The sequence below is a fragment of the Zea mays genome, chromosome 1, assembly GCF_902167145.1.
Source record: "Zea mays cultivar B73 chromosome 1, Zm-B73-REFERENCE-NAM-5.0, whole genome shotgun sequence".
Lineage (NCBI taxonomy): Eukaryota > Viridiplantae > Streptophyta > Magnoliopsida > Poales > Poaceae > Zea > Zea mays.
This window is the reverse complement of record NC_050096.1, coordinates 3,214,840-3,225,349: the sequence shown is the minus strand read 5'-3', so window position 1 is coordinate 3,225,349 and position 10,510 is coordinate 3,214,840. Positions and strand designations below refer to the sequence as shown.

Sequence of the window (10,510 nt, the reverse complement as noted above, 5' to 3'; positions counted from 1 at the left end):
CAACCACAAGTACCAATAGTACTCAATGGTCTCAGATCTAGTTATACAAAACAAACAACCAATTCGACTATGAGCTCCATGTTAGGGAGAGAGTGCAAGTGAGAATGTCAAACCTTCTCACCTTCGGCGAAGCCTATAAGGAGCCAGACCATAACAACGAGGAGAGTGGAGGGTGCGAGAGCCTGAGTGTGATTGGAGACGAGAGAAGGAGAATAGTTTGAGGGCGAGTGGAGACAGGAGAGAAAGTGCTCGAGGCACTTGATGCGAATGAGGTGTGAGGCAGTAGCTCTAGGGGGCGGGGTTGGATGTAGGCGAGAATGACAAGGCTTGCTCGGGTTAATGAGGTGCTTAAGGGGTGAATTTTTTTGTAAAAGTCGAGACTGTTCAAGGAAACAGACATAATTTTTGTACCATATGGGCGTTGCACGCTTGAACGCGAGGAACCAATCAGACGGACTGTGAACGATGCAATGCTTACTGTTCGCGTGGTTAATTGCTACGGCCCAGTTTTGTATTCATGCCTAATAACAACTAAAAAAGGCCACGAGCCCAACTTGCACCCGCACCACCAGGCTCACAGCCTTACCTGATCCTTGACAATTCTGCTCCCTCGCCGCCGCCGCCGCCGCCGCCGCCCGCCCGTCGTCGCTGCGCTTCGGTACCCGCGAAGCAAGGCCCCGCCTCCCGTGTACCCGCCGCCGAAGAAGGGAGAGGAGCAGATGAAAGCGGGGAGGAAGAACCTGCGGCGGGCGTGCGACGAGGGCGCCGCCGTCACGCTCGCCGAGGGAGAGAGCATCATGCAGGTCCTCACGCTGCGCGGCTCCAACGTCATCGAGGTGAGAGGCGCTTATCGATGCTTCCCGGTTTCGTCGCGCACCGTCTAGTTTAGTTTGCTAACCGGCGTGCTTCCTTCCTTCCTTGCTTGCTAGGTGATGGACGGCGTGGGCGTCAGGTCCCTGGCCTTGTTCCCCGCCAAGTTCCAGAAGAGCTTCTGGATCAAGAACGGTGAGTGATGAGCGAGGAGTCTATCAGTTCTCCTCGACTGGTCCGGCTTTACGATACGGCTATTCTGATTCTGAGCCTCTGCGTCCGCTCTGAATCCGCAGGGAGTTTCGTGGTCGTGGATGCCAGCGGGAGGGACCAGGCGCTGGAATCGGGGAGCAAGATCGCGTGCGTTGTTTCGCGAGTCCTCTTCCACGAACAAGTTCGGGCCCTGCAGAAGTCTGGTAACTGGTAGGTTTCTGGGTTCTTCTGATGCTGGATAATGGCAAGTACTCACAGCTCTGGCTTAACAGTCCAATCGAAAATTGGGATCTTGCTACTCTTTCGTGCAATTTTTGCAGCTTATCATAGAATAACTCACTTGACTACTCGCAGCTCTGTAGTATGTCAAATTGTTTGCATCATGCCTCAAGAAAGGGTAACCAAATGCATTCCATTCGATGCACATGATGAATGGTCTCCTACGTGTTAACTAATCGATCGAGTGTACATGAAAAATAAAAAGGAAGAATCAACATGCAGTCCGTGTACAATTGACGCAGGGTTGCTGCATTTTGCTCATCTTGACTTATGGAATTGGGTGTTCTGACCAGTTCGTCCCTTCTTATGTTAGGCCGGCCATTTTCAACTCAGCTCCGACTCCGAATGAAGCTTCAGAGGCGGGAGCAGAAGCACAGGCTGCCCAGGTTGACGAGGAACCAGATTCCGATGAAGAAGACGACGATCTTCCACCACTTGAGGCGAACACGAACAGGAATAGGCCGTATGAATTGTATTCTGATTCAGACAGTGGTTCTGACGCTTGAAAAGTACCAAGGCCATCCATCCTGTGCGTTTTGTCTCCAAGGTATTCGTGATGTGTGAATGGAATGGCTGGACCTGGATGGCTGGATTCATATGTGCCATGTCATGTATGTTAGTTAGCATGCTGTTATTCTGCAATGGAATCTGTGTTTTCTGATACTAGTCATTAAGCTAGATCAAGGAAGCTGGGTTTGTTTCCACTGAGGGTCCGTTCGGTTCTTGGGGGACTGGCCACCCGGAACTATTCCTAGCCAGATTGGTTATCTAATTTATATAAGGTTTGATTAGATGGAATAATTCCGGGCCAAACGAACAGGCCCTGAAGCCGCCGCTGCCGACCTGGTAAGGTCCAAGTCCGAATGGTCCGCTGCCGACCTGGTAAGGTCCAAGTCCGAATGGTGGGAAGAGAATCGTCCTTGCCGTAGTTGCAAGAATTTTATGAAAACTCGGATGGTTTGAGCCTTTGAGGTCGAAACCAGAGGGTACTTTTCTTTGGGGTTAGCTTGGAATGTGAAACTGTGGACGGGGACGGCAGCTTTCATTTGTACTATTTAATTAACCAGCGATGATCGATTGAGCAAGTCAGACAGTGGGACTGGCTGGTACACGCAGAAGATGGAGAAAAGGAACGAATTGGTCTTGGTTCATTTGATCATCTCTGGAAACAAAGAAAAAAGCACGCCCGTGAAATCTCCGCGAAACATGTACAAAATTTCCGAAACTACACGACAGCCGAAGCAAAGAAGGCGCCGGCGGTCACCAGAAGGCGCGCTTCCGCCGGAAACGCCTGGCCGTGGCGAGGAGGCCAACGCCGAGGCACACGGCCCACACGCCCACCTCCATCGCCCACCGCACCGTCTCCATCTCGACCTCCTGCTCCTCCTCCTCCTCCGCGTCCCCGACCACCTCCCACCCGTCGTCGTCGCACTCGCAGCGGCACCAGCCGCCGAGGCCCGTGGTGGCGTCCTCCTCCGGTATCCCCTCCAGCCGGGTGGCTCCGCACCGCATCCGGCCCCGGCCGGCCGCGCGGGCCCTGTCCCGCATCAGCACGCCGCCCTCCGCGAGCACCACCACCTCCGCGACGCACACCTCCGGCGAGGCCGGCGCCCGGCGGCACTCCACGCGCCACCCCCCCTCGCGCCGCGCGGAGAAGACGCCCTCCGCCGCGACCTCCTCCCCGGCGGCGGCGGCGAGCACCTCGAACCGCGCGCCCTCGGCGGCGGCGACGCGGTCGGCGCTCGCGTACGCGTCGGCGGCGACCCGGCGGAGCGTGACCTTGGCGGGCGCGGCTGGCGGGAGCGCGCGGCCGTTGAGTCCCAGCGCCGCGCCCCCGATGGCCGGGTGGTAGGCCAGCGTGAGCTCCGCGGGCGTCGTGGCGGAGCAGGAGGAGAGGCGGAGGTAGAAAGCGCGGATGTCGAGGCGCCGGGACGGGGGCGGGCGGAGGAAGCCGCCCTCTATCGCCGTGGCGCGGCACATCGCGGAAACCGGTCGCTGAACCAGTGAACCTGCGTCGTCTTGGTGGTGTCCTCGTGATCACCGAAGCGCAAGGCAGCTTGTGCTCTGCTGCTGGGATCTTTTGCTAATAAAGCGGAGCGCGGGGGAGGTAGGCGTCGGGTCGTCCCGTGGTTTTCCGCGTGGCGCCCGGGGTTTTCTTTTCGTGGCTGAGTCGGCCGAAACGAAGAGGAGCACACGGTTTGGTTTGCTGTGGGTTCCCGACTTTTGTCTCTGCCTGCAGCAGCTGGGGCTGGGGCTGGGCTGGGCAGCGTTTAGCTGACGTCTGCGTGATAGAGACCGTCGTCCAGGCTGGGTGCCCGACTGCACGGGACAGGTGTGCACTGAGCCTGAAACATGTCACCACCAGGCCCGACTCCGGCCCTCCATGCCATGCGCGCGTTGCCTTGCCACCGTAGCGGACCCTCGCCGCGTGGAGCCAAATTCTGTTTTCCCCGACGCACACGCACTGTTGTTTCCTGTTGCGGCAACATAGCTTTCAAATTTTACAAAAGTATCACAAACGACAATGCAGCAGCATAGACACAGGAGCAATGTAAACAAGCTGGCTAATTCATCACCGCAGCAATGTAGTGAGTGGGACTCAGCCAAAAGTTGAGCCAGCCACCGGTGCACATACAACACACGCAATCACCATCATCATCTCGTCTACCTAACCCACCCTCTGGTCTTGTTCCCGCCGCCCGGTTGCTGCTTGGCGCCGCCGGCTCTGGAGCTCGGAGCCGCCGCCGCCGCCGCCTTGGCAGCCGCCCTGGACGACGCCGTCGACCTCACCAGATTCTTCACCTGGGGAGGAGGCTCCGTCGACTTCCTCTTCAGCCTCGCCTCGCGCTCGGCTGGCAGGCTCCTCTTCCTCCCACCGTTGTTAGTGTTCTCTTGCTCGCCGCCGCCGATGGACGCGTTCCTCGCCTCGCCTTTCCTCTTCCTCTCGTTGCAAGCCGCTTCAGGGGCCTCAGGAGTGTTCTCCACGTGAGCCAGCTGCTTGTTCAGGGAGTTTGAGATCCTCAGGACGTGGTTCTCCTTCTCGCTCATCACCTTCGCGTTTACAGGAGTCGCGACGACGACGCGGGACTCCACCACTGCCGTCATGTTTGTGTCCTGCTCTTTCGCCTTGCTTTCAAGTTCTCTTAGCTGACATGCGGAGACGCCAAGCTCCGGGTTATTCAAGATCTCTTAAATAAACGCACTACTCAATTGTAGCAGCTGTGACAAAGAAGGCTACCTTAATCTGAAGCATTGACTCGGTTCTCTGAGTCTCCAGCAGCTCATGTCCTATTTCTCTTGCCTGCGTTTTTGGGGGCGATCAGCTAACACCTTATCTGGAAACATGTAGTGCAAATCAGAGATAGATACCTTTAGTTCCGCAACTGATCGCTGGTGTTCCTGTTCCTTCAGCTTCAGCTCCAGCTCTTTGATCTACGAAAAAATAAAAGAAAAAAAAATATAAAACAAATCCAAACATGTTGACAAATCCCAATATTATCTCCCTTGTGAAGTAGAAATCAAATGAAGCACGACATTCAAGGAGTCACCTTTAGTTCTGCAACAGATCGCTGGTGTTCTTCTTCCTTGAACCTTAGCTCCATCTCTTTGATCTGACGAAACAAATAATAATAATGATAAGACCAATTCATTTACCAGGTCTGAAGATAACATCTTTGTAGAACTCACACTTAATTCCATGGCTGATCGGTCATGTTGTTGTTCCTTCAACTTGACCTCCAACTCTTGGATCTGAGAAAAGGAAAAAAAAACATAAAACCCAGTTCGAGCAGACTCTGCTGCTAAATGCAATTGAACATTTACTTGTAAATTACCGTTTGCTTAAGAAGTGCAACCTCAGATTCTGATTGTTGTGGTTGTCTAAGCTTGCATTCTAAGTCCGCAATCTGAAAAGGGATGAACATGGGAATATAAAGATTTCAAGTCTGCTAAGTAAGAACCTGTAAGAACACTAACTATTCATGCTCCTAGCATGCAAACAGCAGTAACTACTTTCACTCGTACCTTCTGCTGAAGTACATTACACATTTCTTCCTTCTCTTTTAGTTTTCCAGAAAGCTGCCGTTGCTGTTTCTCTGATGTTATTTGACACTGTGCCTTGGAATCTAACTGACCCTCGAGCTCTTTCACCTACGCAAGCAAAGGCCGTCAGACACAAATGAAAAACAATAACCAAGAAATACCGGAAGGACCAACTCTTCAAATAATACCCTCATCAATTATGTACCTTCTCTTGCAAGTTTTTGCAAAGTTGCTCTTTCCCTTTGGCTTTGCTCTCCAAATTTTGTAAGTTTTCTTCTAGCTTTCTCAAAGAATCATCCTTAAGCCTGAGTTCTTGCTTAGCTCTTTCAAGCTGACATTTATTCAGCAGGGGAAAAAATGTAAATATATCAATAGACCAAGCTTCAAGCAAGTTGCTAAGCACAGTGTGCAAGATAATCCTGAAAGTTAAACTTACGAAAATGCACAACTAAAACTCACCGTCTGTTTGGTCTTTTGAAGTTCAGCAGTATCAACATGTTTCTTTGCTGGTCCCAATTCAATACGCCGAACACGGCTAGCGAAGTTTAGTGAACTCAATGTTTCCGAAACATCATTATCGGATGGGCTAATTTGCACAAACATCAATGCTTTTGAGTCTCCTCCTATTACCAATGGCAAAAGCACATAAAGAAAATTAATCATGTGGCCAAGTGAGGAAAAAGTTAGACATAATCATGGCAATGGTTTTCCCTGAACAAGCAGATCATCTTACCTAGAGAATCTTGCAGCAAGTGTGTCAATTTAGAATTTCTGACCAGATAAGGCACATAAATAGTGAGCGATAGAACAAATGAGTTAAATAGTTACATATGCAGTTATATGAATACACAAACCTGTAGGGTATATGGCTGTTTTTTGTAGCAAGAGCTGAAATGACATCACCCAATGCAGAAAGTGATCTGTTAATATTTTGTGCTTCCTTAAGTCGTTCGCCTTGCACGTCAGTCTTGGCTAAACGCTCACTTCCAGCCAAATCTACAAGCCAAAGCTTACTACTTGTACACTCTCCATTAAGCTGGTTCTTAGCCCTCACCGTGATGCATAGCATGCTGAAGAAAAGTTATAATAAAGATTAAAAGAAGAACCATTTGGACATCAAGCAATCAGCCAACGAATAAAAAAGGATATTATATGAAAACAGTGTCCAACCAGTGGGAGCGACTGCTGTGCTCATTAACATTGTTTGAACCAACAGCCCTTGCATTGCTTCCAGTTTGCAAAACTTTCCAAACCTCATTTATGTTCTCAATTTTGGCCTCCACTAACCCAGGGACATGATTTTGTCCTTCACTGTTTGGCTTGATCTCCAGCCTAAATGCAAAACGTGAATGTTGAGTTAACACGAGCTCCTACTACTACAAACAAAAAATCAGGACCTGAAGATAATTTTTTGTACTTTTTAGATGGAGACGTGGCAAGAAGGTCTCTGATTTGTTCATTGTAAACCTCAAGAACGCTAACAGATAAGTCATATGTGACGCTTTCTTTCCTCTCCTCTGCAATATTGAACAGTTCTTCCAGAGTTCTGTAGTTAACACCCCTATTACTCTCAGTCCCTTCCATGGTAAAAGTCTTTCCTGTTCCCGTCTGTCCGTAAGCAAAGATGCATACATTGTAGCCATCTAAGACAGATGTGACTAGTGGAGACGCATCGGCATACACAATATCTGTTCATTAATTCAAGTTGCATATTAGACAACAGAAGTCATATAAGGTAAGTTGTTTGAACATAATAGATTAGCACTCTTGCTTTTTAGAAAAAAAACATGTACAAGTACCCAGCTAGCAATCTTCTTATAATGTTAAACTCAAATAACTTGAATGTGTAGACTATTGTGTCTAACAGTGATAGGATAACTACTGTAAATGTTTTTTAGCCAAACATGTACAAGTGCCCAGCTAGCAATCTTGTCTTCGTAATGTAAAACTCAAATAACTGAACTTGTATACTATTGTGTCTAAAACAGTGACATGATTGCAATTGTAAAATAAAATACAGCTTCATTCAAACATCAAAGTTATCACTAATATACCTTGATCATCCTTTGGCGTGAAGACTCTATCAAACTTAAAGGTCTTTTTAGTTCCGCCATTTGTAATTACAATGTCACCATCACTGGATCCATCAAAATCCACTACACATTTCTGACCCGATGACACCTCATCTTTGCTTAAGGGCCGGCATCTACAAAAAACCCTGATATTTCCTGAAATAGTTGAGAAGACAAATAGAATGAAAAATACAAAATTCATTCTCTCAGGTAAATGTTAGAGTAAGAACAAAGAACTGGATGCACAAAGGATAATAGATACCTTTTGTCTCTTGAACAATATTATGAAGTTTCTTCCTCTTATCCATCTCTTCATAGTACTTCAACTTTAAATCTTCACACTGTGCAACTGCAATAATTAAACCATACAGTGTTTATTTTTAAGTTGCAAGGCTGCAAAATTACACTTCAGAAGTTCAAATGTTACCTAGGCCCTTAACAGCCCCGATCATCTTGCTCAAATCAGGAATTGCATTCGCGCAATCATGTGCTTCAAGGGACAACAATTGCTGCTCTTGTTTCATGGCCTGTGGATTAAGGTGTGAAAAAATATACAAGTTATTCTAGAAGTTGCATGCATTAAACCAGCTTTACCTTTATTTTCCTTTCCAAATTAGATATAGCAGCAACCCACAATTTCTTGTCATTTTTGTACTTACGAGAAACATTTCTTAGTTGGTCGCTCTCTCTACCAAGAGTTTGCACTGTCAAAAAATGGATAAAAGCTGTGAGCATATGCAACCAATTAACATGTGAAGAGGATCACTAAACTGGCATGATCCATACCAAGATTCTCCATTTCAGCACCCTTTTGGTGAAGCTCTATTTTCAGTCTCCCAAGCTCCACGTTGGTAGTGTCTACTGAAGACCATGCCATATAGCACTCATTGGACTTCATAGTGCATTGGCTGGTGAGCTCCTCAATCTGCTTCTCATACTTTGAGATCAGTTTACTTGTCCTAGTCTGCATGCTCATAGAAAGACCATGCATAAGTATCATAAAATCGCATATGAAGCTGCAACATCATGTGAAAGTTCTGACCTGTGTAGTTGAGACATCAATATCAGATGAACATCTTTTGCACAAGACATTGCCATTTGTAACCGAGTTTGCTGCCACGAGTGTAAGACCAAGATTATCACTCAGAAAAAAATAAGTAAATTGCACCAAATCAACTCCTTACCTGATAAAAGTGGTGCTTTGCGAATACAGATACCACAAACCATGGGACTTCCTCTTACTCCTTTGAAATTGATCATAACAGCACCATTCATCTCAACAGTAACCCTAATATCACGCACTTGAAGGGCCCTGTTCCCTCCAACTACAGCATATACATCGAGCTGAGACAGTATCTGTGGATTCAAAAGTGATGATTTTTTAGCTGAACCTGAATAGAAATCATGGGAGACAGTTATAAGTTTTAATTAACAAGTTAGCATATTTGCCTTCTCGTCCTGCACCAGGACATCGAACATGCTAATTCCTTTTGGCCCACACGTGTATAGAATTTCAGCAAAATGCAGATCTAGAAAATAAGCTCCGGGGGCAAGACCGTCGAACTTGTAGCTGAAACTGCCGTATCTTGCTGAGTGATAAATAAATGGACAATCACCACCTTCGGCTATGCTCTCATTTGTTTCTATCACATCCCCTCCTTCAAAGAATGAATCACCAGAAACCTTCACACAGGGATCACAGCTTTCGATTGCACCACCACCAGCATTAATGAAGAGAACACAGTCATCTGCTTCATCACAGGCAACAGAGGAGAGTATGAGGTGTCTGGGGCTACCAGAGACATAAAACGCAAATCAATTTCTTGATTCTTGATGCAAAGGCAGCGTCCACCAGTTTCGTGTCAAGGAAACAGTGTTTCATCAGGTCTGATGTAAAATCTGGCTGTAAGTAGATTAGTTGGAGAATGACAAATTCACAAAACCTATCAATCCACTAAATCTGGACAGATCTAGCTTCTAAATCTCTCGGGCGGAAGGAATCAATTTGGTGAGACATCGTTCTTAGGGTTTCTTCCCCCGACCTCCATCAAATCTCTCCTACGGAGAAGAGACTCCGGACCCCGCAGAGCCCAGGGCACCGAGCTAGAACTAGGCGAGAGAGGGCACCGAGCAAGAACTACGCGGGAGGAAGGTTTTTGAAACAGCACCTGAACGGCAATCAGCCAGCCTGAGTCCAGACATGACGACGCGCGGCCCGGGCACGAGAATCATGGACTCCGCCATCTCCTGCGGCGAAGGAACCGGGGTCGAGGCCGAGGTAGCCTCGTCGTCGCGGCCGGGGCTGGCGCAAGCCGCCGGGTCCGGGTGCTTCTCCCCGTCAGCGGTCCACGAGAAGTCCATGGGGTCACCGCCGCATCCGTCGCCGGGGAAAAGCGCCTCCGCGCCTTCCATTGGGTTGGATCCGAGAGCTTGGGAGGAGACGCACTGGTGCTATCTTCTGGATATGGATTTGTCGGAGGAGAAGCGAAATGCCTTTGGTTGCTTTCCTCCTTTGCTTGCCCCGCGATTGGAATTTGAACAAGTGAAACAACTCATACTACGGCCGACCGTTGGGAGTCGAGCTTCAGTTGGCATGTGCTTCTTGGGCCATCGGTGCCGCAGGCCTAGCCAAAGCACTTTTTTAGTGGGCTCGTGGGACAGAGCGTTGGAAGGCCGAAGGCCCGTGAGATCGTAAACTCGAGGAGCTCCAACGGTAAGGCCTTAAACCTAGTTGAATGCTGTGGTATCGGTGGTTGTTTGGTTTGTTGTCTCACTTACTCCAATTTATCACGTTTAAGGTTAGACAAATTTGATCAAATTAGTCATTTGTTTGGTTTAGAGCCACAGTTGTAGCAAGAATTTTCTCCTGCTACGTAGATCTCACTCGCCAATGACTTATAAAAGTGTGGCAAAATTTCCTTAGACGTGCCAAACTATGGCGCGGAATTTGAACGGCTAACCTTAGGCACCTTAGGCAAGTGTGGTATAAAAAAATGTGTGGAAATTTTTGGCAACTTAGGTATAGAACCAAACATGCTCTCAATCTTCAACAGCGACAGAATGCAGTGGCCTACAAGTCAATTGAACTGCTGAAG

At 48.3% G+C, this 10,510-nt stretch overlaps 3 protein-coding genes across 3 annotated transcripts; 1 reads left to right on the top strand and 2 right to left on the bottom strand.

Moving 5' to 3' along the window:
- Positions 1-564: 564 nt before the first annotated feature.
- On the top strand, positions 565-2,003 carry LOC100282726 (RNA binding protein). The gene is made up of 4 exons (NM_001155633.2): positions 565-836; positions 930-1,005; positions 1,107-1,233; positions 1,616-2,003. Exons 1-4 carry the CDS (start codon positions 720-722, stop codon positions 1,806-1,808), a joined length of 513 nt encoding a protein of 170 aa, NP_001149105.1. The 5' UTR covers positions 565-719; the 3' UTR covers positions 1,809-2,003.
- Positions 2,004-2,424: 421 nt separating this feature from the next.
- Positions 2,425-3,361, bottom strand: LOC107548113 (uncharacterized). Its single transcript, NM_001323341.1, has one exon. The coding sequence runs from the start codon at positions 3,280-3,282 to the stop codon at positions 2,563-2,565; it is 720 nt and encodes a 239-aa protein (NP_001310270.1). The 5' UTR covers positions 3,283-3,361; the 3' UTR covers positions 2,425-2,562.
- Positions 3,362-3,769: 408 nt separating this feature from the next.
- Positions 3,770-10,027, bottom strand: LOC103630746 (kinesin-like protein KIN-14E). The gene is made up of 22 exons (XM_008651804.4): positions 9,584-10,027; positions 8,865-9,163; positions 8,600-8,771; positions 8,458-8,528; positions 8,202-8,379; positions 8,010-8,119; positions 7,843-7,942; positions 7,678-7,764; positions 7,398-7,571; positions 6,761-7,031; positions 6,514-6,675; positions 6,198-6,413; positions 6,077-6,114; positions 5,803-5,966; positions 5,549-5,674; positions 5,326-5,451; positions 5,136-5,207; positions 4,990-5,052; positions 4,851-4,913; positions 4,672-4,734; positions 4,541-4,603; positions 3,770-4,449 (listed from the first exon to the last, which is right to left on the bottom strand). The coding sequence occupies exons 1-22, from the start codon at positions 9,825-9,827 to the stop codon at positions 3,967-3,969; spliced, it is 3,345 nt and encodes a 1,114-aa protein (XP_008650026.1). The 5' UTR covers positions 9,828-10,027; the 3' UTR covers positions 3,770-3,966.
- Between the last annotated feature and the right edge of the window lie 483 nt (positions 10,028-10,510).

What these genes read in the sequence shown, in the direction of transcription:
- LOC100282726 (NM_001155633.2), top strand. Translation starts at nt 720, where the DNA reads ATGAAAGCGGGGAGGAAGAACCTGCGGCGGGCGTGCGACGAGGGCGCC. An exon ending in GAGCTTCTGGATCAAGAACG is followed by an intron (nt 1,006 to 1,106) that starts GTGAGTGATGAG and finishes CTGAATCCGCAG; the next exon opens with GGAGTTTCGTGGTCGTGGAT. An exon ending in CTGCAGAAGTCTGGTAACTG is followed by an intron (nt 1,234 to 1,615) that starts GTAGGTTTCTGG and finishes TTCTTATGTTAG; the next exon opens with GCCGGCCATTTTCAACTCAG.
- LOC107548113 (NM_001323341.1), bottom strand. Translation starts at nt 3,282, where the DNA reads ATGTGCCGCGCCACGGCGATAGAGGGCGGCTTCCTCCGCCCGCCCCCG.
- LOC103630746 (XM_008651804.4), bottom strand. Translation starts at nt 9,827, where the DNA reads ATGGAAGGCGCGGAGGCGCTTTTCCCCGGCGACGGATGCGGCGGTGAC. An exon ending in TATTGTTCAAGAGACAAAAG is followed by an intron (nt 7,572 to 7,677) that starts GTATCTATTATC and finishes CAACTATTTCAG; the next exon opens with GAAATATCAGGGTTTTTTGT. An exon ending in CACAGCAGTCGCTCCCACTG is followed by an intron (nt 6,414 to 6,513) that starts GTTGGACACTGT and finishes ACTTTTCTTCAG; the next exon opens with CATGCTATGCATCACGGTGA.